The 26,459-nt window shown below is 47.6% G+C and overlaps 1 protein-coding gene across 1 annotated transcript in view; it reads left to right on the forward strand.

Annotated features, from left to right (window-relative positions):
* LOC115116000 (E3 ubiquitin-protein ligase RNF38-like) overlaps nt 1–26,459 on the forward strand; it is an 84,191-nt gene that overhangs the window by 21,640 nt on the left and 36,092 nt on the right. Inside the window, 1 exon segment of the mRNA XM_065003490.1 lies at nt 22,440–22,495. Within this exon segment, the coding sequence (XP_064859562.1) occupies nt 22,440–22,495 (56 nt within the window).

The raw sequence follows: 26,459 nt of genomic DNA on the forward strand, positions 1-26,459 counted from the left end.
AGCTGGGCAGCTTCAAATTATCCTGAAGTCTTAGAGAGAGACAGAAATGGAGAGGGAGGGGTTGAAGGACAACAATATAGTGACTAGAGGGAAAATACTTTTGGCTTTTGGAAGTGAGAAGGAGAGTCTCTCGGCTGAGCCCTGTCTGTCAGTGAGGCAGGGAGAGAGAGGGAGAGGAGGACAGAAGGAGAGTCTCTTGGCTGAGCCCTGTCTGTCAGTGAGGCAGGGAGAGAGGAGGACAGAAGGAGAGTCTCTTGGCTGAGCCCTGTCTGTCAGTGAAGCAGGGAGAGGAGGACAGAAGGAGAGTCTCTTGGCTGAGCCCTGTCTGTCAGTGAAGCAGGGAGAGAGGAGGACAGAAGGAGAGTCTCTTGGCTGAGCCCTGTCTGTCAGTGAAACAGGAAGAGAGGAGGACAGAAGGAGAGTCTCTTGGCTGAGCCCTGTCTGTCAGTGAAGCAGGGAGAGAGGAGGACAGAAGGAGAGTCTCTTGGCTGAGCCCTGTCTGTCAGTGAAACAGGAAGAGAGGAGGACAGAAGGAGAGTCTATTGGCTGAGCCCTGTCTGTCAGTGAAGCAGGGAGAGAGGAGGACAGAAGGAGAGTCTCTTGGCTGAGCCCTGTCTGTCAGTGAAACAGGAAGAGAGGAGGACAGAAGGAGAGTCTATTGGCTGAGCCCTGTCTGTCAGTGAAGCAGGGAGAGAGGAGGACAGAAGGAGAGTCTCTTGGCTGAGCCCTGTCTGTCAGTGAAACAGGGAGAGAGGAGGACAGAAGGAGAGTCTCTTGGCTGAGCCCTGTCTGTCAGTGAAGCAGGGAGAGAGGAGGACAGAAGGAGAGTCTCTTGGCTGAGCCCTGTCTGTCAGTGAAGCAGGGAGAGAGGAGGAGAGGAGGACAGAAGGAGAGTCTCTTGGCTGAGCCCTGTCTGTCAGTGAGGCAGGGAGAAAGGGCGAGTGGAGAGAAGGTTCATGTGGTGTGTGTGTGTGTGTTTGGGGTTTACATGTGTAGTGTTGGTGAGTTCTGGTTTTAGAGTTTAAGCATTAGGGAGTGGCCTGTGTGTGTGGGGTGTTTCCATGTGTAGTGTTGGTGAGTGTAAGCGTTAGGGAGTGGCCTGTGTGTGTGGGGTGTTTCCATGTGTAGTGTTGGTGAGTGTAAGCGTTAGGGAGTGGCCTGTGTGTGTGGGGTGTTTCCATGTGTAGTGTTGGTGAGTGTAAGCGTTAGGGAGTGGCCTGTGTGTGTGGGGTGTTTCCATGTGTAGTGTTGGTGAGTGTAAGCGTTAGGGAGTGGCCTGTGTGTGGGGTGTTTCCATGTGTAGTGTTGGTGAGTGTAAGCGTTAGGGAGTGGCCTGTGTGTGTGGGGTGTTTCCATGTGTAGTGTTGGTGAGTCTAAGCGTTAGGAAGTGGCCTGTGTGTGTGGGGTGTTTCCATGTGTAGTGTTGGTGAGTGTAAGCGTTAGGGAGTGGCCTGTGTGTGTGGGGTGTTTCCATGTGTAGTGTTGGTGAGTGTAAGCGTTAGGGAGTGGCCTGTGTGTGTGGGGTGTTTCCATGTGTAGTGTTGGTGAGTGTAAGGGTTAGGGAGTGGCCTGTGTGTGTGGGCCTTGTTTATTGGCTGTCTGGGTGGCTTTGGAGCAGAGGAGGAACTGTGTCAGCAGCACAGAGGGTTTTTCACAAACAGGTCCTATTGGGTCCTGTTTAACACTAGTGACCAGAGCTCTATTGGGTCCTGTTTAACACTAGTGACCAGAGGTCTATGGGTCCTGTTTAACACTAGTGACCAGAGGTCTATTGGGTCCTGTTTAACACTAGTGACCAGAGGTCTATTGGGTCCTGTTTAACACTAGTGACCAGAGCTCTATTGGGTCCTGTTTAACACTAGTGACCAGAGCTCTATTGGGTCCTGGTTAACACTAGTGACCAGAGCTCTATTGGGTCCTGTTTAACACTAGTGACCAGAGCTCTATTGGGTCCTGTTTAACACTAGTGACCAGAGCTCTATTGGGTCCTGTTTAACACTAGTGACCAGAGGTCTATTGGGTCCTGTTTAACACTAGTGACCAGAGCTCTATTGGGTCCTGTTTAACACTAGTGACCAGAGCTCTATTGGGTCCTGTTTAACACTAGTGACCAGAGCTCTATTGGGTCCTGTTTAACACTAGTGACCAGAGCTCTATTGGGTCCTGTTTAACACTAGTGACCAGAGCTCTATTGGGTCCTGTTTAACACTAGTGACCAGAGCTCTATTGGGTCCTGTTTAACACTAGTGACCAGAGCTCTATTGGGTCCTGTTTAACACTAGTGACCAGAGCTCTATTGGGTCCTGTTTAACACTAGTGACCAGAGCTCTATTGGGTCCTGTTTAACACTAGTGACCAGAGCTCTATTGGGTCCTGTTTAACACTAGTGACCAGAGCTCTATTGGGTCCTGTTTAACACTAGTGACCAGAGCTCTATTGGGTCCTGTTTAACACTAGTGACCAGAGCTCTATTGGGTCCTGTTTAACACTAGTGACCAGAGCTCTATTGGGTCCTGTTTAACACTAGTGACCAGAGCTCTATTGGGTCCTGTTTAACACTAGTGACCAGAGCTCTATTGGGTCCTGTTTAACACTAGTGACCAGAGCTCTATTGGGTCCTGTTTAACACTAGTGACCAGAGCTCTATTGGGTCCTGTTTAACACTAGTGACCAGAGCTCTATTGGGTCCTGTTTAACACTAGTGACCAGAGCTCTATTGGGTCCTGTTTAACACTAGTGACCAGAGCTCTATTGGGTCCTGTTTAACACTAGTGACCAGAGCTCTATTGGGTCCTGTTTAACACTAGTGACCAGAGCTCTATTGGGTCCTGTTTAACACTAGTGACCAGAGCTCTATTGGGTCCTGTTTAACACTAGTGACCAGAGCTCTATTGGGTCCTGTTTAACACTAGTGACCAGAGCTCTATTGGGTCCTGTTTAACACTAGTGACCAGAGCTCTATTGGGTCCTGTTTAACACTAGTGACCAGAGCTCTATTGGGTCCTGTTTAACACTAGTGACCAGAGCTCTATTGGGTCCTGTTTAACACTAGTGACCAGAGGTCTATTGGGTCCTGTTTAACACTAGTGACCAGAGCTCTATTGGGTCCTGTTTAACACTAGTGACCAGAGCTCTATTGGATCCTGTTTAACACTAGTGACCAGAGCTCTATTGGGTCCTGTTTAACACTAGTGACCAGAGCTCTATTGGGTCCTGTTTAACACTAGTGACCAGAGCTCTATTGGGTCCTGTTTAACACTAGTGACCAGAGGTCTATGGGTCCTGTTTAACACTAGGAGCTCTATTGGGTCCTGTTTAACACTAGTGACCAGAGCTCTATTGGGTCCTGTTTAACACTAGTGACCAGAGCTCTATTGGGTCCTGTTTAACACTAGTGACCAGAGCTCTATTGGGTCCTGTTTAACACTAGTGACCAGAGAGGTCTATTGGGTCCTGTTTAACACTAGTGACCAGAGCTCTATTGGGTCCTGGTTAACACTAGTGACCAGAGCTCTATTGGGTCCTGTTTAACACTAGTGACCAGAGCTCTAGCTGTTTAACACTAGTGACCAGAGGGTCTATTGGGTCCTGTTTAACACTAGTGACCAGAGCTCTATTGGGTCCTGTTTAACACTAGTGACCAGAGAGGTCTATTGGGTCCTGTTTAACACTAGTGACCAGAGGTCTATTGGGTCCTGTTTAACACTAGTGACCAGAGCTCCATTGGGTCCTGGTTAACACTAGTGACCAGAGGTCTATGGGTCCTGTTTAACACTAGTGACCAGAGGTCTATGGGTCCTGTTTAACACTAGTGACCAGAGGTCTATTGGGTCCTGTTTAACACTAGTGACCAGAGGGTCCTGTTTAACACTAGTGACGAGAGGTCTATTGGGTCCTGGTTAACACTAGTGACCAGAGGTCTATGGGTCCTGGTTAACACTAGTGACCAGAGGTCTATTGGGTCCTGTTTAACACTAGTGACCAGAGAGCTCTATGGGTCCTGTTTAACACTAGTGACCAGAGGTCTATGGGTCCTGTTTAACACTAGTGACCAGAGCTCTATGGGTCCTGTTTAACACTAGTGACCAGAGCTCTATGGGTCCTGTTTAACACTAGTGACCAGAGCTATGGGTCCTGTTTATTGACCAGAGGTCTATTGGGTCTGTTTAACACTAGTGACCAGAGCTCTATTGGGTCCTGTTTAACTAGAGAGGTCTATGGGTCCTGTTTAACACTAGTGACCAGAGGTCTATTGGGTCCTGTTTAACACTAGTGACCAGAGCTCTATTGGGTCCTGTTTAACACTAGTGACCAGAGCTCTATTGGGTCCTGTTTAACACTAGTGACCAGAGCTCTATTGGGTCCTGTTTAACACTAGTGACCAGAGCTCTATTGGGTCCTGTTTAACACTAGTGACCAGAGCTCTATTGGGTCCTGTTTAACACTAGTGACCAGAGCTCTATTGGGTCCTGTTTAACACTAGTGACCAGAGCTCTATTGGGTCCTGTTTAACACTAGTGACCAGAGAGGTCTATTGGGTCCTGTTTAACACTAGTGACCAGAGCTCTATTGGGTCCTGTTTAACACTAGTGACCAGAGAGGTCTATTGGGTCCTGTTTAACACTAGTGACCAGAGCTCTATTGGGTCCTGGTTAACACTAGTGACCAGAGCTCTATTGGGTCCTGTTTAACACTAGTGACCAGAGCTCTATTGGGTCCTGTTTAACACTAGTGACCAGAGGTCTATTGGGTCCTGTTTAACACTAGTGACCAGAGCTCCATTGGGTCCTGGTTAACACTAGTGACCAGAGGTCTATGGGTCCTGTTTAACACTAGTGACCTGAGGTCTATGGGTCCTGTTTAACACTAGTGACCAGAGGTCTATTGGGTCCTGTTTAACACTAGTGACCAGAGAGCTCTATGGGTCCTGTTTAACACTAGTGACCAGAGGTCTATGGGTCCTGTTTAACACTAGTGACCAGAGCTCTATGGGTCCTGTTTAACACTAGTGACCAGAGAGGTCTATGGGTCCTGTTTAACACTAGTGACCAGAGGTCTATTGGGTCCTGTTTAACACTAGTGACCAGAGCTCTATTGGGTCCTGTTTAACACTAGTGACCAGAGCTCTATTGGGTCCTGTTTAACACTAGTGACCAGAGAGGTCTATGGGTCCTGTTTAACACTAGTGACCAGAGGTCTATTGGGTCCTGTTTAACACTAGTGACCAGAGCTCTATTGGGTCCTGTTTAACACTAGTGACCAGAGCTCTCTTGGGTCCTGTTTAACACTAGTGACCAGAGCTCTATTGGGTCCTGTTTAACACTAGTGACCAGAGCTCCATTGGGTCCTGTTTAACACTAGTGACCAGAGGTCTATTGGGTCCTGTTTAACACTAGTGACCAGAGAGGTCTAACACTAGTGACCAGAGGTCTATTGGGTCTGTTTAACACTAGTGACCAGAGCTCTATTGGGTCCTGTTTAACACTAGTGACCAGAGCTCTATTGGGTCTAACACTAGGGTCCTGTTTAACACTAGTGACCAGAGGTCTATAGTGACCAGGTCCTGTTTAACACTAGTGACCAGAGCTCTATTGGGTCCTGTTTAACACTAGTGACCAGAGCTCTATTGGGTCCTGTTTAACACTAGTGACCAGAGGTCTATTGGGTCCTGTTTAACACTAGTGACCAGAGGTCTATTGGGTCCTGTTTAACACTAGTGACCAGAGCTCTATTGGATCCTGTTTAACACTAGTGACCAGAGCTCTATTGGGTCCTGTTTAACACTAGTGACCAGAGCTCTATTGGGTCCTGTTTAACACTAGTGACCAGAGCTCTATTGGGTCCTGTTTAACACTAGTGACCAGAGGTCTATGGGTCCTGTTTAACACTAGTGACCAGAGCTCCCTGTTTAACACTAGTGACCAGAGCTCTATTGGGTCCTGTTTAACACTAGTGACCAGAGCTCTATTGGGTCCTGTTTAACACTAGTGACCAGAGCTCTATTGGGTCCTGTTTAACACTAGTGACCAGAGGTCTATTGGGTCCTGTTTAACACTAGTGACCAGAGCTCTATTGGGTCCTGGTTAACACTAGTGACCAGAGCTCTATTGGGTCCTGTTTAACACTAGTGACCAGAGCTCTATTGGGTCCTGTTTAACACTAGTGACCAGAGAGGTCTATTGGGTCCTGTTTAACACTAGTGACCAGAGCTCTATTGGGTCCTGTTTAACACTAGTGACCAGAGAGGTCTATTGGGTCCTGTTTAACACTAGTGACCAGAGGTCTATTGGGTCCTGTTTAACACTAGTGACCAGAGCTCCATTGGGTCCTGGTTAACACTAGTGACCAGAGGTCTATGGGTCCTGTTTAACACTAGTGACCAGAGGTCTATGGGTCCTGTTTAACACTAGTGACCAGAGGTCTATTGGGTCCTGTTTAACACTAGTGACCAGAGAGCTCTATGGGTCCTGTTTAACACTAGTGACCAGAGGTCTATGGGTCCTGTTTAACACTAGTGACCAGAGCTCTATGGGTCCTGTTTAACACTAGTGACCAGAGGTCTATGGGTCCTGTTTAACACTAGTGACCAGAGGTCTATGGGTCCTGTTTAACACTAGTGACCAGAGGTCTATTGGGTCCTGTTTAACACTAGTGACCAGAGCTAGTGACCAGAGAGGTCTATGGGTCCTGTTTAACACTAGTGACCAGAGGTCTATTGGGTCCTGTTTAACACTAGTGACCAGAGCTCTATTGGGTCCTGTTTAACACTAACAGAGCTCTATTGGGTCCTGTTTAACACTAGTGACCAGAGCTCTATTGGGTCCTGTTTAACACTAGTGACCAGAGCTCTATTGGGTCCTGTTTAACACTAGTGACCAGAGCTCTATTGGGTCCTGTTTAACACTAGTGACCAGAGCTCTATTGGGTCCTGTTTAACACTAGTGACCAGAGCTCTATTGGGTCCTGTTTAACACTAGTGACCAGAGAGGTCTATTGGGTCCTGTTTAACACTAGTGACCAGAGCTCTATTGGGTCCTGTTTAACACTAGTGACCAGAGAGGTCTATTGGGTCCTGTTTAACACTAGTGACCAGAGCTCTATTGGGTCCTGGTTAACACTAGTGACCAGAGCTCTATTGGGTCCTGTTTAACACTAGTGACCAGAGCTCTATTGGGTCCTGTTTAACACTAGTGACCAGAGAGGGTCCTGTTTAACACTAGTGACCAGAGCTATTGGGTCCTGTTTAACACTAGTGACCAGAGGTCTATTGGGTCCTGGGTCACTAGTGACCTGAGGTCTATGGGTCCTGTTTAACACTAGTGACCAGAGGTCTATTGGGTCCTGTTTAACACTAGTGACCAGAGAGCTCTATGGGTCCTGTTTAACACTAGTGACCAGAGGTCTATGGGTCCTGTTTAACACTAGTGACCAGAGCTCTATGGGTCCTGTTTAACACTAGTGACCAGAGAGGTCTATGGGTCCTGTTTAACACTAGTGACCAGAGGTCTATTGGGTCCTGTTTAACACTAGTGACCAGAGCTCTATTGGGTCCTGTTTAACACTAGTGACCAGAGCTCTATTGGGTCCTGTTTAACACTAGTGACCAGAGAGGTCTAGAGTTTAACACTAGTGACCAGAGGTCTATTGGGTCCTGTTTAACACTAGTGACCAGAGCTCTATTGGGTCCTGTTTAACACTAGTGACCAGAGCTCTATTGGGTCCTGTTTAACACTAGTGACCAGAGCTCTATTGGGTCCTGTTTAACACTAGTGACCAGAGCTCCATTGGGTCCTGTTTAACACTAGTGACCAGAGGTCTATTGGGTCCTGTTTAACACTAGTGACCAGAGAGGTCTATTGGGTCCTGGTTAACACTAGTGACCAGAGGTCTATTGGGTCCTGTTTAACACTAGTGACCAGAGCTCTATTGGGTCCTGTTTAACACTAGTGACCAGAGCTCTATTGGGTCCTGTTTAACACTAGTGACCAGAGCTCTATTGGGTCCTGTTTAACACTAGTGACCAGAGGTCTATGGGTCCTGTTTAACACTAGTGACCAGAGAGGTCTATGGGTCCTGTTTAACACTAGTGACCAGAGGTCTATGGGTCCTGTTTAACACTAGTGACCAGAGGTCTATGGGTCCTGTTTAACACTAGTGACCAGAGGTCTATGGGTCCTGTTTAACACTAGTGACCAGAGGTCTATGGGTCCTGTTTAACACTAGTGACCAGAGCTCTATTGGTCCTGTTTAACACTAGTGACCAGAGAGGTCTATTGGGTCCTGGTTAACACTAGTCTACTATGTAAGGGAATAAGGTGCAATTGGGGACATAGAGAGACATGGAGATCATTACATCACCATTGTTACTACTACAGAGGTGGGGGGAGAGAATGAAGACAAGAATGGCAGAAGGCAAAAGTCGGAGAGGGAGAGGGAGAGGGAGGGAGAGAGGGAGAGATTATTATTGACACACACACACACACACACACACACACACACACACACACACGGGTGCTGTCAGTTACATGTGCTTTGCTTATTCTCTGTTTGTATTTATACGATGTAGCATTGTAGTGTGTCTGTGGTGAAGGCCTCATTGTATTCTACAAGGCTGGTGCTGAAGTCTGTTCTCTGTTGTGGTCAGATATCTTAAGATCTTCCTGTGTGTGTGTCTCACGTCCTCTCGCCTCTCTCTCCCTCTCGCCTCTCTCTCCCTCTCGCCTCTCTCTCCCTCTCGCCTCTCTCTCCCCTCCCCCTCCTCTCTCTCTCTCTCCCTCTCCCTCGCCTCTCCTCTCTCTCTCCCTCCCTCTCGCCTCTCCTCCCCTCTCGCCTCTCTCCCTCTCCCTCTCCCTCTGCCTCCCTCTCGCCTCTCCCTCCCTCTCGCCTCTCCTCTCCTCTCTCCCTCTCTCTCTCCTCTGTTGTCCCTCAGATATCTTCCCTCTCCCTCTCACTCCTCTCCTCTCTCTCCCTCTCGCCTCTCTCCTCTCTCTCCTCTCTTGTTTTTAGTTGTGAAAAGTTAGTAAGAAACAATCTCACCAGCTACTGATAAGCCTCTCGCCAGTTACATGTGCTTTGCTCTCTGTTTGTATTTATACGATCTCTATCTTAAGATCTTTCCTGTGTGTGTGTCTCACGTCCTCTCGCCTCCTCTCCCTCTCGCCTCTCTCTCCCCCTCTCTCGCCTCTCTCTCCCGCCTCTCGCCTCCCTCTCTCTCTCCTCCCTCGCCTCTCTCTCCCTCCCTCTCGCCTCTCTCTCCCTCTCGCCTCTCTCCCCTCTCGCTCTCTCTCCCTCTCGCCTCTCTCTCCCCTCGCCTCTCTCTCCCCTCTCTCCTCTCCCTCTCCCTCCTCTCCCTCGCCTCTCTCTCCCCTCTCTCCTCCTCTCTCTCTCCCTCTCTCGCATCCCTCTCTCCCTCTCGCCTCTCTCCTCCCTCTCGCCTCTCTCTCTCCCTCTCTCTCGCTCTCCCTCTCTCTCTCGCCTCTCTCTCCCTCCCTCTCGCCTCTCTCTCCCTCTCGCATCTCTCTCTCCCTCTCGCCTCTCTCTCCTCTCCTCTCTCTCTCCCTCTCGCATCTCTCTCTCCCTCTCCTCTCGCCTCTCTCCCTCTCCCTCTCTCCTCTCTCTCCCTCTCGCCGCCTCTCCTCCCTCTCGCCTCTCTCTCCCCTCTCGCCTCTCGCCTCTCAATTTCTCTCTTGTTTTTAGTTGTGAAAAGTTAGTAAGAAACAATCTCACCAGCTACTGATAAGAGCGAGATGGAGAGAGAACGATATGAAGAGGAGAGCTAGAAAGGGATGTGTTAATGAGGGAGGGAGGGATTGAGAGGATGAGAGAGAGAGAGAGGGGGGGGGGTGACATGAAGAAGAGATGTGGGGTGGGGGGGGGGGGGCTGGTGATGCGTAGAGAGAGGGTGTAATGTGTTGGAGGGAGAAATGGTGACAAAATAATGGAGGAAATGGATAGAAATAGCTGATGCACTCTGAAGCTGATCCCTCCCTCCCTTGCTCTCTCTCTCTCCCACCATCCCCTGTCTCTCTCTCGCTCTCTGTCTATCCCACCATCCTCTCTCTTTCCCACCATCCCCTGTCTCTCTCTGTCTATCCCACCATCCTCTCTCTTTCCCACCATCCTCTCTGTCTATCCCACCATCCTCTCTCTTTCCCACCATCCCCTGTCTCTCTCTCGCTCTCTGTCTATCCCACCATCCTCTCTCTCTCCCACCATCCCCTGTCTCTCTCTCGCTCTCTGTCTATCCCACCATCCTCTCTCTTTCCCACCATCCTCTCTGTCTATCCCACCATCCTCTCTCTTTCCCACCATCCTCTCTGTCTATCCCACCATCCTCTCTCTTTCCCACCATCCCCCTTACAGCTGATGCACTCTGAAGCTTACAGAGAATCAATAGCAGTCAAGAGAAGCCACAATCTATCTCTCTCCATACTCTTTCTCTTGGATCTTCACCTCCCTCTCTCTGTCCCACCATCCCCCAGTCTCCTCTTCTCCCCTCCATATATCTTACCCATGCCTCCCTCCCCTCTCTCTCCCCAGTCTCTCCTCTTCTCCTTTATTTATTTTCCGCATCCCCATGGCAACCCTGACACATCCCCCCTCACCCATGGCAACGCTGACACATCCCCCTGACACATCCCCCTCACCCATGGCAACCCTGACACATCCCCCTCACCCATGGCAACGCTGACACATCCCCCTGACACATCCCCCTGACACATCCCCCTCACCCATGGCAATCCTGACACATCCCCCCTCACCCATGGCAATCCTGACACATCCCCCTGACACATCCCCCTCCCCCCCCTCCCCCATGGCAACCCTGACACCCCCCACCCATGGCAACCCTGACACCCCCTCGCCCATGGCAACCCTGACACATCCCCTCGCCCATGGCAACCCTGACACATCCCTCGCCCATGGCAACCCTGCCCCCCCTCGCCCATGGCAACCCTGACACATCCCCTCGCCCATGGCAACCCTGCCCCCCCTTGCCCATGGAAACCCTGACACATCCCCCTCACCCATGGCAATCCTGACACATCCCCCTGACACATCCCCCTCACCCATGGCAACCCTGACACCCCCTCCCCTCCCCCATGGCAACCCTGACACATCCCCCCTCACCCATGGCAACCCTGACACCCCCCTCACCCATGGCAACCCTGACCCCCCTCGCCCATGGCAACCCTGACACATCCCCCTCACCCATGGCAACGCTGACACATCCCCCTGACACATCCCCCGCCCCCATGGCAACCCTGACACATCCCCCCCCCCATGGCAACCCTGACACCCCCTCCCCATGGCAACCCTGACCCCCCCCACCCATGGCAACCCTGACACCCCCTCGCCCATGGCAACCCTGACCCACATCCCCTCGCCCATGGCAACCCTGACACATCCCCTCGCCCATGGCAACCCTGCCCCCCTTGCCCATGGAAACCCTGACACATTCCCCTCACCCATGGCAATCCTGACACATCCCCCTGACACATCCCCCTCACCCATGGCAACCCTGACACCCCCTCCCCTCCCCCATGGCAACCCTGACACATCCCCCCACCCATGGCAACCCTGACACACCCCCTCACCCATGGCAACCCTGACCCCCCCTCGCCCATGGCAACCCTGACACATCCCCTCACCCATGGCAACGCTGACACATCCCCCTGACACATCCCCCGCCCCCATGGCAACCCTGACACATCCCCCTCCCCCATGGCAACCCTGACACCCCTCCCCCATGGCAACCCTGACCCCCCACCCATGGCAACCCTGACACCCCCCTCGCCCATGGCAACCCTGACCCACATCCCTCGCCCATGGCAACCCTGACACATCCCTCGCCCATGGCAACCCTGACCCCCTTGCCCATGGCAACCCTGACACATCCCCTCACCCATGGCAACGCTGACACATCCCCCTCCCCCTGACACATCCCCCCTCACCCATGGCAATCCTGACACATCCCCCTGACACATCCCCTTCACCCATGGCAACGCTGACACATCCCCCTGACACATCCCCCTTGACACATCCCCCTCACCCATGGCAACGCTGACACATCCCCCTGACACATCCCCCTCACCCATGGCAACGCTGACACATCCCCCTGACACATCCCCCCTCACCCATGGCAAACCTGACACATCCCCCTGACACATCCCCCACATCCCCCCCATGGCAACCCTGACACATCCCCCTCACCCATGGCAATCCTGACACATCCCCCTGACACATCCCCCTCCCCCATGGCAACCCTGATCCCCCCCCGCCCATGACCCCTCGCCCATGGCACATCCCCCCCATGGAAACCCTCCCCCCTCATGGCAACCTGACCATCCCCCTGACACATCCCCTCCCCATGGCAACCCTGACACATCCCCTGACGCCCATGGCAACCCTGACACATCCCCTCGCCCATGGCAACCCTGCCCCCCTTGCCCATGGAAACCCTGACACATCCCCCTCACCCATGGCAATCCTGACACATCCCCCTGACACATCCCCCTCACCCATGGCAACCCTGACACCCCCTCCCCTCCCCCATGGCAACCCTGACACATCCCCCTCACCCATGGCAACCCTGACACATCCCCCCTCACCCATGGCAACCCTGACACATTCCCTCGCCCATGGCAACCCTGCCCCCCCCTTGCCCATGGCAACCCTGACACCCCCCCTCACCCATGGCAACCCTGACACCCCCACCCATCACCCATGGCAACCCTGACCCCCCTCCCCCCCTTGCCCATGGCAACCCTGACACATCCACTCTATCCCTGCCCCTCACCCATGGCAACCAAGTGGACACTGGAGTCATTTGGGACTCCACTTGGGAGAAGTCAAGGACAGACCAGGGCTGTTAGTGTCAGTACTTCTGGTAGAAGATGAGACGGAGTAACAGTCTGGTGGTGATGTGACGGAGTAACAGTCTGGTGGTGATGTGACGGAGTAACAGTCTGGTGGTGATGTGACGGAGTAACAATCTGGTGGTGATGTGACGGAGTAACAGTCTGGTGGTGATGTGACGGAGTAACAGTCTGGTGGTGATGTGACGGAGTAACAGTCTGGTGGTGATGTGACGGAGTAACAGTCTGGTGGTGATGTGACGGAGTAACAGTCTGGTGGTGATGTGACGGAGTATCAGTCTCATCACCACCAGTGACTAGACATCTAGTCTATATATATATATATATATAGCCTTAGTATCATGTAGTCTATATATAGCCGTAGTATCATGTAGTCTATATAGCCTTAGTATCATGTAGTCTATATATAGCCGTAGTATCATGTAGTCTATATAGCCTTAGTATCATGTAGTCTATATAACCTTAGTATCATGTAGTCTATATAGCCTTAGTATCATGTAGTCTATATATAGCCTTAGTATCATGTAGTCTATATAGCCTTAGTATCATGTAGTCTATATAGCCTTAGTATCATGTAGTCTATATATAGCCTTTGTATCATCTAGTCTATATATAACCTTAGTATCATGTAGTCTATATAGCCTTAGTATCATGTAGTCTATATATAGCCTTAGTATCATGTAGTCTATATATAGCCTTAGTATCATCTAGTCTATATATAGCCTTAATATCATGTAGTCTATACAGCCTTAGTATCATGTAGTCTATATATATAGCCTTAGTATCATGTAGTCTATATAGCCGTAGTATCAAGTAGTCTATACAGCCGTAGTATCAAGTAGTCTATATAGCCTTAGTATCATCTAGTCTATATAGCCTTAGTATCATCTAGTCTATATAGCCTTAGTATCATCTAGTCTATATAGCCTTAGTAGCATCTAGTCTATATAGCCTTTGTATCATCTAGTCTATATAGCCTTAGTATCATGTAGTCTATATAGCCTTTGTATCATCTAGTCTATACAGCCTTAGTATCATGTAGTCTATATATATAGCCGTAGTATCAAGTAGTCTATATATAGCCTTAGTATCATCTAGTCTATATATAACCTTAGTATCATGTAGTCTATATATAGCCTTAGTATCATGTAGTCTATATATAGCCTTTGTATCATCTAGTCTATACAGCCTTAGTATCATGTAGTCTATATATAGCCTTAGTATCATCTAGTCTATATATAGCCTTAGTATCATCTAGTCTATATAGCCTTAGTATCATGTAGTCTATATATAGCCTTAGTATCATGTAGTCTATATATAGCCTTAGTATCATCTAGTCTATATATAGCCTTAGTATCATGTAGTCTATATATAGCCTTAGTATCATCTAGTCTATATATAGCCTTAATATCATGTAGTCTATACAGCCTTAGTATCATGTAGTCTATATATAGCCTTAGTATCATCTAGTCTATATATAGCCTTAATATCATGTAGTCTATACAGCCTTAGTATCATGTAGTCTATATATATAGCCGTAGTATCAAGTAGTCTATATAGCCGTAGTATCAAGTAGTCTATACAGCCGTAGTATCATGTAGTCTATATAGCCGTAGTATCAAGTAGTCTATATAGCCGTAGTATCATGTAGTCTATATAGCCTTAGTATCATCTAGTCTATATAGCCTTATAGTATCATGTAGTCTATATATATATAGCCGTAGTATCAAGTAGTCTATATAGCCGTAGTATCAAGTAGTCTATACAGCCGTAGTATCATGTAGTCTATATAGCCGTAGTATCAAGTAGTCTATATAGCCGTAGTATCATCTAGTCTATATATAGCCTTAGTATCATGTAGTCTATATAGCCTTAGTATCATGTAGTCTATATATAGCCTTAGTATCATGTAGTCTATATAGCCTTAGTATCATGTAGTCTATATAGCCTTAGTATCATGTAGTCTATATAGCCTTAGTATCATGTAGTCTATATATAGCCTTATTATCATCTAGTCTATATAGCCTTAGTATCATCTAGTCTATATATATATATATAGCCTTAGTATCAAGTAGTCTATATAGCCTTATTATCATGTAGTCTATATATAGCCGTAGTATCATCTAGTCTATATAGCCTTAGTATCATCTAGTCTATATAGCCTTAGTATCATGTAGTCTATATAGCCTTAGTATCATGTAGTCTATATATAGCCTTAGTATCATGTAGTCTATATATAGCCTTAGTATCATGTAGTCTATATATAGCCTTAGTATCATCTAGTCTATATATAACCGTAGTATCATGTAGTCTATATATAACCGTAGTATCATGTAGTCTATATATAGCCGTAGTATCATCTAGTCTATATAGCCTTAGTATCATGTAGTCTATATATAGCCTTAGTATCATGTAGTCTATATAGCCTTAGTATCATGTAGTCTATATAGCCTTAGTATCATGTAGTCTATATATAGCCTTAGTATCATGTAGTCTATATATAGCCTTAGTATCATGTAGTCTATATAGCCTTAGTATCATGTAGTCTATATAGCCTTAGTATCATGTAGTCTATATAGCCTTAGTATCATGTAGTCTATATAGCCTTAGTATCATGTAGTCTATATAGCCTTAGTATCATGTAGTCTATATAGCCTTAGTATCATGTAGTCTATATATATATAGTCTTAGTATCATGTAGTCTATATAGCCTTAGTATCATGTAGTCTATATAGCCTTAGTATCATGTAGTCTATATATAGCCTTAGTATCATGTAGTCTATATAGCCTTAGTATCATCTAGTCTATATATAACCGTAGTATCATGTAGTCCACATATGTCAGAGTCAAGGCCCGTATCATCCGGTCTAAGGTTTTTTAGTATCCCGTGGGATGATCTTGATTTATTATTAGAACCGCCCTAGCAAGCCGGCAGCCACAGATCTTTTACACGCACCAATACTACATTTCCCACAATGCAAAGGTGACGCTTAGCAGTAGGCTGCTTCATTTCAATATTTATTGGCACAGCAGTCATCAGCATCACAGTAAAATTAACTTTCAGATACCCATCAAAAATGGCAAAACGGAAGGTGGATACTGAGAACCGGGGTTTCAAACAAGGTGGGAGTCGGAGTATATGTTCACGAAGGTAGCTGGAAAACCTGTGTGTCTTCTGTGTGGAGAAAGTGTGGCGGTACATGAAAGAGTATAATCTGAGACGACATTATGAAACGAAACACGCGGTACAAAAACAAGAATATGGACATGGAACAAAGGCTACAAAAGGCAGAGGAATTAAAACGAGGCCTCAAATCTCGACAGGCTCTGTTCAAAAGCCAAATCACAAGGCCAGGCTGCTGTCAAGGCCAGTTTTATTTTGGCAGAAGAGATCGCTAAATCAGCCCGGCCATTTACGGAGGGGGATTTCATCAAAAACTGCATGATTAAAGTTTGTGACATGAAGTTTGCCCAGAAAAAAGGCAACTCTTTTTAAATGTGAGTCTGAGCAGAAACACCATTGCCGAGAGAGTAGACCAGTTGTCCATCAATCTAAAAGAGCAGCTTGTGAAAAAGGGAAAAGATTTTATTGCATATTCCTTGGCTGTGGATGAGAGCACCGACATTTCTGACATTGCCCAGTTGTCAATTTTCATCCGCGGAGTGGACTCCAACCTAAGCGTGACAGAGGAGTTTTTGGCTTTACGTCCTATGCATGGCACAACTACGGGGCATGATTTGTATGAAGAGGTGTCAAGATGTGTAAATGAGATGGAGCTGCCTTGGGAAAAACTCGTGGGTTTGACAACCGACGGAGCACCTGCTGTATGTGTGGACACAGGAGCGGACTGGTGGCGAAGATACGGGAAAAGATGCAAGAGGAAAACGCGACAGGTGAGCTGACAGCTTATCATTGTATCATACACCAGGAAGCGGCCATAGCGGTAAAGCCTTGAAAATGGAGCATGTAATGAGCATCATCACGCGCACAGTTAACTTTATCAGAGCCAAAGGTTTGAATCACCGCCAGTTCAAGGCATTTCTGACGGAGTTAGAAACGGAGCATGGTGATTTGCCTTATCACACAGAGGTGCGATGGCTAAGCCAGGGAAAGGTGCTTCAAAGATGTTTCGAGCTTCGTTAGGAGATTTGTCTGTTCTTGGACAGCAAAGGGAAAGACACAACACAACTCCGAGACGAAATGTTTCTGTGTGAAATGGCTTTTAGCCACTGACATTAATGAGTCATCTGAATGCAATAAACTTGCAGCTGCAGGGTCTGGATCGTGTCATCTCTGATATGTACAGTACAGTGAAGGCATTTAAAACCAAACTGACTCTGTGGGAGACGCAGATGCGGAAAGAAAATTTGAGCCACTTTCCCAGCTGCCAGACCATGAAAGAGAAGCTCTCTACCAGTGCGCCAAGAGCACACAGTTGGCTGATAAAATAGGTATGCTTGCCGCTGACTTTCGACGCCGATTTGCTGACTTTGAAGCACAAAAAGCAGGTTGGAACTGCTCGGTAACCCATTTGCTGTTGACGTGGAAAGCTCACCACCAAACCTCCAAATGGAGTTGATTGACCTCCAATGCAATGATGCACTGAGGGCAAAATATGCATGGCAGTGGGTGCTGCGGAGTTCGCCCGTTATCTCCCGGCACAATGCCCCAGCTGCGCATCCAGGCTGCTCAAACGTCTGTGTCTATGTTTGGCAGCAGTCATACCTGTGTAACAACTGTTTTCTTTGATGAACCTGAACAAAACATCACACAGAATGTATCTCTACTGCTGAACACCTCCACTCAATAATCTGAGGATTTCTTCAGTCTCAGAGCCTTACCCCTACATTGATGAACTTGTGGAAAAGATGGGACACCACCAAGTATCACCTCAACCTCAAACAAGTGAACATTACTGTGTTAATCACATATTTAGAGTTTTTACCAGTTCAAGTTTAAAAGTTAAAATTTAATATTTGTTTTCACTGCATGTTACTTCTCCTTAAACAAATGTTGTTTTTGTATTAATAGATTTTTGCACTTTATTTTTTGTATTTCAATCCAATTATATTTTAAAAATATTTCAGTTGAGTGGATGATAGAAAATTGCTATTATTGTTTTTTTCTTTGAAGTAAATTTAGCCCACTTTTGCTAAAATAGAAAATATAGTCTACTGATGGTGCCTTGAATACATGTTTCTTTCATTTAATGTTCATGTTATGGGGATATTTATATAAAGGAAATTTGTCTTTTGTGTCTGTTGAAAATTAAAGATTACTGACAGAGCCATAAGAAAATATTGCTTTATTTATCTGATCATATTGTAATATATTTGTTAGGTTTTCAGTCTAGGTTCAATTAGGTTCACTAGTGTATATGCGCCATTTAAAAAATTTTCAATGAACATTCTGTGTCAGTCCGGCCCAGTCTTGTAGCTGATTTTTTTATTTGGCCCTCCGTCCATTTGACTTTGACACCCCTGATGTAGTCTATATAGCCTTAGTATCATGTAGTCTATATATAGCCTTAGTATCATCTAGTCTATATAGCCTTATTATCATCTAGTCTATATAGCCTTAGTATCATGTAGTCTATATATAGCCTTAGTATCATGTAGTCTATATATAGCCTTAGTATCATGTAGTCTATATATAGCCTTAGTATCATGTAGTCTATATATAGCCTTAGTATCATCTAGTCTATATAGCCTTATTATCATCTAGTCTATATAGCCTTAGTATCATATAGTAGCATACAGCCAATACTCCCCTGTAGGTTAATAATGTTGTCTCTGTGTCTAGGGGCCAGTCTACCACTGTTAATAATGGTATCTCTGTGTCTAGGGGCCATAGGGGCCAGTTTACCACTCTTAATAATGGTATCTCTGTGTCTAGGGGCCATAGGGGCCAGTCTACCACTGTTACTAATGGTGTCTCTGTGTCTAGGAGCCAGTCTACCACTGTTAATAATGGTATCTCTGTGTCTAGGGGCCAGTCTACCACTGTTAATAATGGTATCTCTGTGTCTAGGGGCCATAGGGGCCAGTTTACCACTCTTAATAATGGTATCTCTGTGTCTAGGGGCCATAGGGGCCAGTCTACCACTGTTACTAATGGTATCTCTGTGTCTAGGGGCCAGTCTACCACTGTTAATAATGGTATCTCTGTGTCTAGGGGCCAGTCTACCACTGTTAATAATGGTATCTCTGTGTCTAGGGGCCAGTCTACCACTGTTAATAATGGTATCTCTGTGTCTAGGGGCCATAGGGGCCAGTCTACCACTGTTAATAATGGTATCTCTGTGTCTAGGGGCCATAGGGGCCAGTTTACCACTCTTAATAATGGTATCTCTGTGTCTAGGGGCCATAGGGGCCAGTCTACCACTGTTACTAATGGTATCTCTGTGTCTAGGGGCCAGTCTACCACTGTTAATAATGGTGTCTCTGTGTCTAGGAGCCAGTCTACCACTGTTAATAATGGTATCTCTGTGTCTAGGGGCCATAGGGGCCAGTCTACCACTGTTAATAATGGTGTCTCTGTGTCTAGGAGCCAGTCTACCACTGTTAATAATGGTGTCTCTGTGTCTAGGAGCCAGTCTACCACTGTTAATAATGGTATCTCTGTGTCTAGGGGCCAGTCTACCACTGTTAATAATGGTATCTCTGTGTCTAGGGGCCAGTATACTGCTGTTAATAATGGTATCTCTGTATCTAGGGGCCAGTCTACCACTGTTAATAATGGTATCTCTGTGTTTAGGGGCCAGTCTACCACTGTTAATAATGGTATCTCTGTATCTAGGGGCCAGTCTACCACTGTTAATAATGGTATCTCTGTGTCTAGGAGCCAGTCTACCACTGTTAATAATGGTATCTCTGTATCTAGGGGCCAGTCTACCACTGTTAATAATGGTATCTCTGTATCTAGGGGCCAGTCTACCACTGTTAATAATGGTGTCTCTGTGTCTAGGAGCCAGTCTACCACTGTTAATAATGGTGTCTCTGTGTCTAGGGGCCATAGGGGCCAGTCTACCACTGTTAATAATGGTATCTCTGTGTCTAGGGGCCATAGGGGCCTGTTTACCACTCTTAATAATGGTATCTCTGTGTCTAGGGGCCAGTCTACCACTGTTAATAATGGTATCTCTGTGTCTAGGGGCCATAGGGCCAGTCTACCACTGTTAATAATGGTATATCTGTGTCTAGGAGCCAGTCTACCACTGTTAATAATGGTATCTCTGTGTCTAGGGGCCATAGGGCCAGTCTACCACTGTTTATAATGGTATCTCTGTGTCTAGGGGCCATAGGGGCCAGTCTACCACTGTTAATAATGGTATCTCTGTGTCTAGGGGCCAGTCTACCACTGTTTATAATGGTATCTCTGTGTCTAGGGGCCATAGGGCCAGTCTACCACTGTTTATAATGGTATCTCTGTGTCTAGGGGCCAGTCTACCACTGTTTATAATGGTATCTCTGTGTCTAGGGGCCATAGGGCCAGTCTACCACTGTTTATAATGGTATCTCTGTGTCTAGGGGCCAGTCTACCACTGTTTATAATGGTATCTCTGTGTCTAGGGGCCAGTCTACCACTGTTTATAATGGTATCTCTGTGTCTAGGGGCCATAGGGCCAGTCTACCACTGTTTATAATGGTATCTCTGTGTCTAGGGGCCAGTCTACCACTGTTAATAATGGTATCTCTGTGTCTAGGGGCCAGTCTACCACTGTTTATAATGGTATCTCTGTGTCTAGGGGCCAGTCTACCACTGTTAATAATGGTATCTCTGTGTCTAGGGGCCAGTCTACCACTGTTAATAATGGTATCTCTGTGTCTAGGGGCCAGTCTACCACTGTTTAGGGTGTCCAGTCTACCACTGTTAATAATGGTATCTCTGTGTCTAGGGCCAGTCTACCACTGTTTATAATGGTATCTCTGTGTCTAGGGGCCAGTCTACCACTGTTAATAATGGTATCTCTGTGTCTAGGGGCCAGTCTACCACTGTTTATAATGGTATCTCTGTGTCTAGGGGCCAGTCTACCACTGTTTATAATGGTATCTCTGTGTCTAGGGGCCAGTCTACCACTGTTTATAATGGTATCTCTGTGTCTAGGGGCCAGTCTACCACTGTTTATAATGGTATCTCTGTGTCTAGGGGCCAGTCTACCACTGTTTATAATGGTATCTCTGTGTCTAGGGGCCAGTCTACCACTGTTAATAATGGTATCTCTGTGTCTAGGGGCCAGTCTACCACTGTTTATAATGGTATCTCTGTGTCTAGGGGCCAGTCTACCACTGTTTATAATGGTATCTCTGTGTCTAGGGGCCATAGGGGCCAGTCTACCACTGTTAATAATGGTATCTCTGTGTCTAGGGGCCAGTCTACCACTGTTTATAATGGTAATGTGTATCTCTGTTTATAATGGTATCTCTGTCTAGGGGCCAGTCTACCACTGTTTATAATGGTATCTCTGTGTCTAGGGGCCAGTCTACCACTGTTTATAATGGTATCTCTGTGTCTAGGGGCCAGTCTACCACTGTTTATAATGGTATCTCTGTGTCTAGGGGCCATAGGGCCAGTCTACCACTGTTTATAATGGTATCTCTGTGTCTAGGGGCCAGTCTACCACTGTTTATAATGGTATCTCTGTGTTTAGGGGCCAGTCTACCACTGTTAATAATGGTGTCTCTGTGTCTAGGGGCCATAGGGCCAGTCTACCACTGTTAATAATGGTGTCTCTGTGTCTAGGGGCCAGTCTACCGCTGTTTATAATGGTATCTCTGTGTCTAGGGGCCAGTCTACCACTGTTTATAATGGTATCTCTGTGTCTAGGGGCCAGTCTACCACTGTTTATAATGGTATCTCTGTGTCTAGGGGCCAGTCTACCACTGTTTATAATGGTATCTCTGTGTCTAGGGGCCATAGGGGCCAGTCTACCACTGTTAATAATGGTATCTCTGTGTCTAGGGGCCAGTCTACCACTGTTTATAATGGTATCTCTGTGTCTAGGGGCCAGTCTACCACTGTTTATAATGGTATATCTGTGTCTAGGGGCCAGTCTACCACTGTTTATAATGGTATCTCTGTGTCTAGGGGCCAGTCTACCACTGTTTATAATGGTATCTCTGTGTCTAGGGGCCATAGGGCCAGTCTACCACTGTTTATAATGGTATCTCTGTGTCTAGGGGCCAGTCTACCACTGTTTATAATGGTATCTCTGTGTCTAGGGGCCATAGGGCCAGTCTACCACTGTTTATAATGGTATCTCTGTGTCTAGGGGCCAGTCTACCACTGTTTATAATGGTATCTCTGTGTCTAGGGGCCAGTCTACCACTGTTTATAATGGTATCTCTGTGTCTAGGGGCCATAGGGGCCAGTCTACCACTGTTTATATTTTATTTTATTTAACTAGGCAAGTCAGTTAATAACAAATTCTTATTTACTGTGACGGCCAAACCCGACACCGGGCCAATTGTGCGCCGCCCTATGTGATTCCCAATCACAGCCGGTTGTGATCCAGCCTGGATTTGAACCAGGGTCTGTAGTAATGATGGTATCTCTGTGTCTAGGAGCCGTAGGGGGGAGAAGCCATCCTGACCATGCCTGTGGAGAGGAGGGTGACAAGGTGAGATCCACACACACACACACACACACACACACACACACACACACACACACACACACACACACACACACACACACACACACACACACACAGAGAGAGAGAGAGTCATGATATCGTGCTCCAACAGCTCCTCTAGTGTTTACAGATATGACCTCATGGTGAGAGAGAAACTGTCAGGTACATTCCTCTGGGCTGTGTGTGTGGAGGGTGCTGGTTTCTGAGGAGGGCAGGAATGGTGGTCCAGGAAAATACATAGATTTGAAATCAAGAGGTGGGGAGATGGGGTGTGTAGTGGGAGTCTTGGGGGAGTCTTAGGGGGCTGTGGGTGGGAGTTTTAGGGAGGTGTGTGGGGGAGTGAGGTCTAGGTGTGTGTGTAAGGGGTCTCGGTGCCTAGGGTGGGGGGGTGGGGGGTCTAGGGTGTCTGGGGGTCTGCTATTATAGACCACCCTGTCTGCTCCACTGCTAGCCTGGGAGTCTGGGCTGTATCATGTCTACTCCTCTGACTCACTGCTAGCCTGGGAGTCTGGGCTGCATCATGTCTACTCCTCTGACTCACTGCTAGCCTGGGAGTCTAGCCTGGGAGTCTGGGCTGCATCATGTCTTCTCCACTGACTCACTGCTAACCTGGGAGTCTGGGCTGCATCATGTCTACTCCACTGCTAGTCTGGGAGTCTGGGCTGCATCATGTCTACTCCTCTGCTAGCCTGGGAGTCTAGGCTGCATCATGTTAGCTCCACTAACTCACTGCTAGCCTGGGAGTCTGGGCTGCATCATGTTAGCTCCACTAACTCACTGCTAGCCTGGGAGTCTGAGCTGCATCATGTCTACTCCACTGCTAGCCTGGGAGTCTGGGCTGCATCATGTTAGCTCCACTAACTCACTGCTAGCCTGGGAGTCTGGGTTGCATCATGTTAGCTCCACTAACTCACTGCTAGCCTGGGAGTCTGGACTGCATCATGTCTACTCTACTGACTCACTGCTAGCCTGGGAGTCTGGGCTGCATCATGTCTACTCCACTGCTAGCCTGGGAGTCTGGGCTGCATCATGTTAGCTCCACTAACTCACTGCTAGCCTGGGAGTCTGGGCTGCATCATGTCTACTCCTCTGACTCACTGCTAGCCTGGGAGTCTGGGCTGCATCATGTCTACTCCACTGCTAGCCTGGGAGTCTGGGTTGCATCATGTTAGCTCCACTAACTCACTGCTAGCCTGGGAGTCTGGACTGCATCATGTCTACTCCACTGACTCACTGCTAGCCTGGAAGTCTGGACTGCATCATGTCTACTCCACTGACTCACTGCTAGCCTGGGAGTCTGGGCTGCATCATGTCTACTCCTCTGCTAGCCTGGGAATCTGGGCTGCATCATGTCTACTCCACTGACTCACTGCTAGCCTGGGAGTCTGGGCTGCATCATGTCTACTCCTCTGCTAGCCTGGGAGTCTGGGCTGCATCATGTCTACTCCTCTGCTAGACTGGGAGTCTGGGCTGCATCATGTCTACTCCACTGCTAGCCTGGGAGTCTGGGCTGCATCATGTCTACTCCACTGCTAGCCTGGGAGTCTGGGCTGCATCATGTCTACTCCACTGACTCACTGCTAGCCTGGGAGTCTGGGCTGCATCATGTCTACTCCTCTGACTCACTGCTAGCCTGGGAGTCTGGGCTGCATCATGTCTACTCCACTGACTCACTGCTAGCCTGAGAGTCTGGGCTGCATCATGTCTACTCCACTGACTCACTGCTAGCCTGGGAGTCTGGGCTGCATCATGTCTACTCCTCTGCTAGCCTGGGAGTCTGGGCTGCATCATGTCTACTCCACTGCTAGCCTGGGAGTCTGGGCTGCATCATGTCTACTCCTCTGCTAGCCTGGGAGTCTGGGCTGCATCATGTCTACTCCACTGCTAGCCTGGGAGTCTGGGCTGCATCATGTCTACTCCTCTGACTCACTGCTAGCCTGGGAGTCTGGGCTGCATCATGTCTACTCCTCTGCTAGCCTGGGAGTCTGGGCTGCATCATGTCTACTCCTCTGCTAGCCTGGGAGTCTGGGCTGCATCATGCTAGCAGTCTCTGCATGTCTATTGCCTGCCTCCCTCCTGCTAGCCTGGGAGTCCTCTGACTCACTGCTTGCCTGGGAGTCTGGGCTGCATCATGTCTACTCCTCTGACTCACTGCTAGCCTGGGAGTCTGGGCTGCATCATGTCTACTCTGCTGACTCACTGCTAGCCTGGGAGTCTGGGCTGCATCATGTCTACTCCTCTGCTAGCCTGGGAGTCTGGGCTGCATCATGTCTACTCCACTGCTAGCCTGGGAGTCTGGGCTGCATCATGTCTACTCCTCTGACTCACTGCTAGCCTGGGAGTCTGGGCTGCATCATGTCTACTCTGCTGACTCACTGCTAGCCTGGGAGTCTGGGCTGCATCATGTCTACTCTGCTGACTCACTGCTAGCCTGGGAGTCTGGGCTGCATCATGTCTACTCTGCTGACTCACTGCTAGCCTGGGAGTCTGGGCTGCATCATGTCTACTCCACTGACTCACTGCTAGCCTGGGAGTCTGGGCTGCATCATGTCTACTCCACTGCTAGCTTGGGAGTCTGGGCTGCATCATGTCTACTCCACTGCTAGCTTGGGAGTCTGGGCTGCATCATGTCTACTCCACTGCTAGCCTGGGAGTCTGGGCTGCATCATGTCTACTCCTCACTGCTAGCCTTGGGAGTCTGGGCTGCATCATGTCTACTCCACTGACTCACTGCACAGAAGTTAACATACTTGAATCATATGACATGGAATGTAGAAATGTTGAAACTGTGAATTACTCTTCACACTGGGCAGCGGGGAGCCTAGTGGCTAGAGGGGGAGCCTAGTGGCTAGAGGGTTGGGCCAGTATCCCCGAGCTAACAAGGTAAAAATCTGTCGCAGTTAACCCACTGGTCCTAGGCTGTCATATTTAATAAGAATTTGTTCTTAACTGACTTGCCTAGTTAAATAAAGAGTAAATATAAATTACAGATAAATAAATACAATGTCCATACAGGCTAGAATAACTTGACAATGCTAGAAGATACCAGTAGCTTCCTTGCTAGCTAACAGCTAAAGCTAACATCAATTCACTACTCCTAGTACTTTGTTTTGCGAAATATTTCAGATTTTATTTTCAAAACTGATTGCCACCCAAAAAACAGTATTCATTCTCCTATTCAGTCTGTCTCGCGTCTCTCCCAAAGATGATCTATTGGGTCAGCTGACTGACTCCTGGGCCGTCCCCTCCTTGCCTCACGAATGATGTCATTACTGGTTAAAGAGACAGTGCACCCTTTTTTTAATAAAAGAAGCTAGAACTATGCCAATGTTGATCGGTACAATTCAAATGATACTGTATGTTCTCTTAGCAGTTTGCCAATACAATATATCCTAAATGGAAGAGGGAAACAGTGTTCCATCTGTAACCCAATGAAATGAGCCACAACAAGCTCAATAACTCAACTGTAACCCAATGAAATGAGCCCAACAAGCTCAATAACTCAACTGTAACCCAATGAAATGAGCCCCAACAAGCTCAATAACTCAACTGTAACCCAATGAAATGAGCCCCAACAAGCTCAATACCTCAACACATCCACTCCTGTTGAATATCTATTCCCCTGTATTGTGGATGGAGCCAGGCTACATCTTGATTCACCCAGTTTATCAATAGAGATTTACCATTTAAATAAATGACTGACATGATGTTGTTATGTCGTTAGATTGGTAAACACAGTCATTGATTTTGTATTGATTGATTCATTAATAACATACATGGTGGTCTCTGGAATTATGTGGACAAGGAGGTTAGCATTGTATATATCATAACCTCCTCCAAGACATGCTAACCTCCCTGGTTATTGTAATGGTGAGAGGTTAGCATGTCTTGGGGGGGGGGTTATGATATAAAATGCTAACCTCCCTGGTTATTGTAATGGTGAGAGGTT

This window comes from Oncorhynchus nerka, linkage group LG18, assembly GCF_034236695.1.
Source record: "Oncorhynchus nerka isolate Pitt River linkage group LG18, Oner_Uvic_2.0, whole genome shotgun sequence".
Classification (NCBI taxonomy): Eukaryota; Metazoa; Chordata; class Actinopteri; order Salmoniformes; family Salmonidae; genus Oncorhynchus; species Oncorhynchus nerka.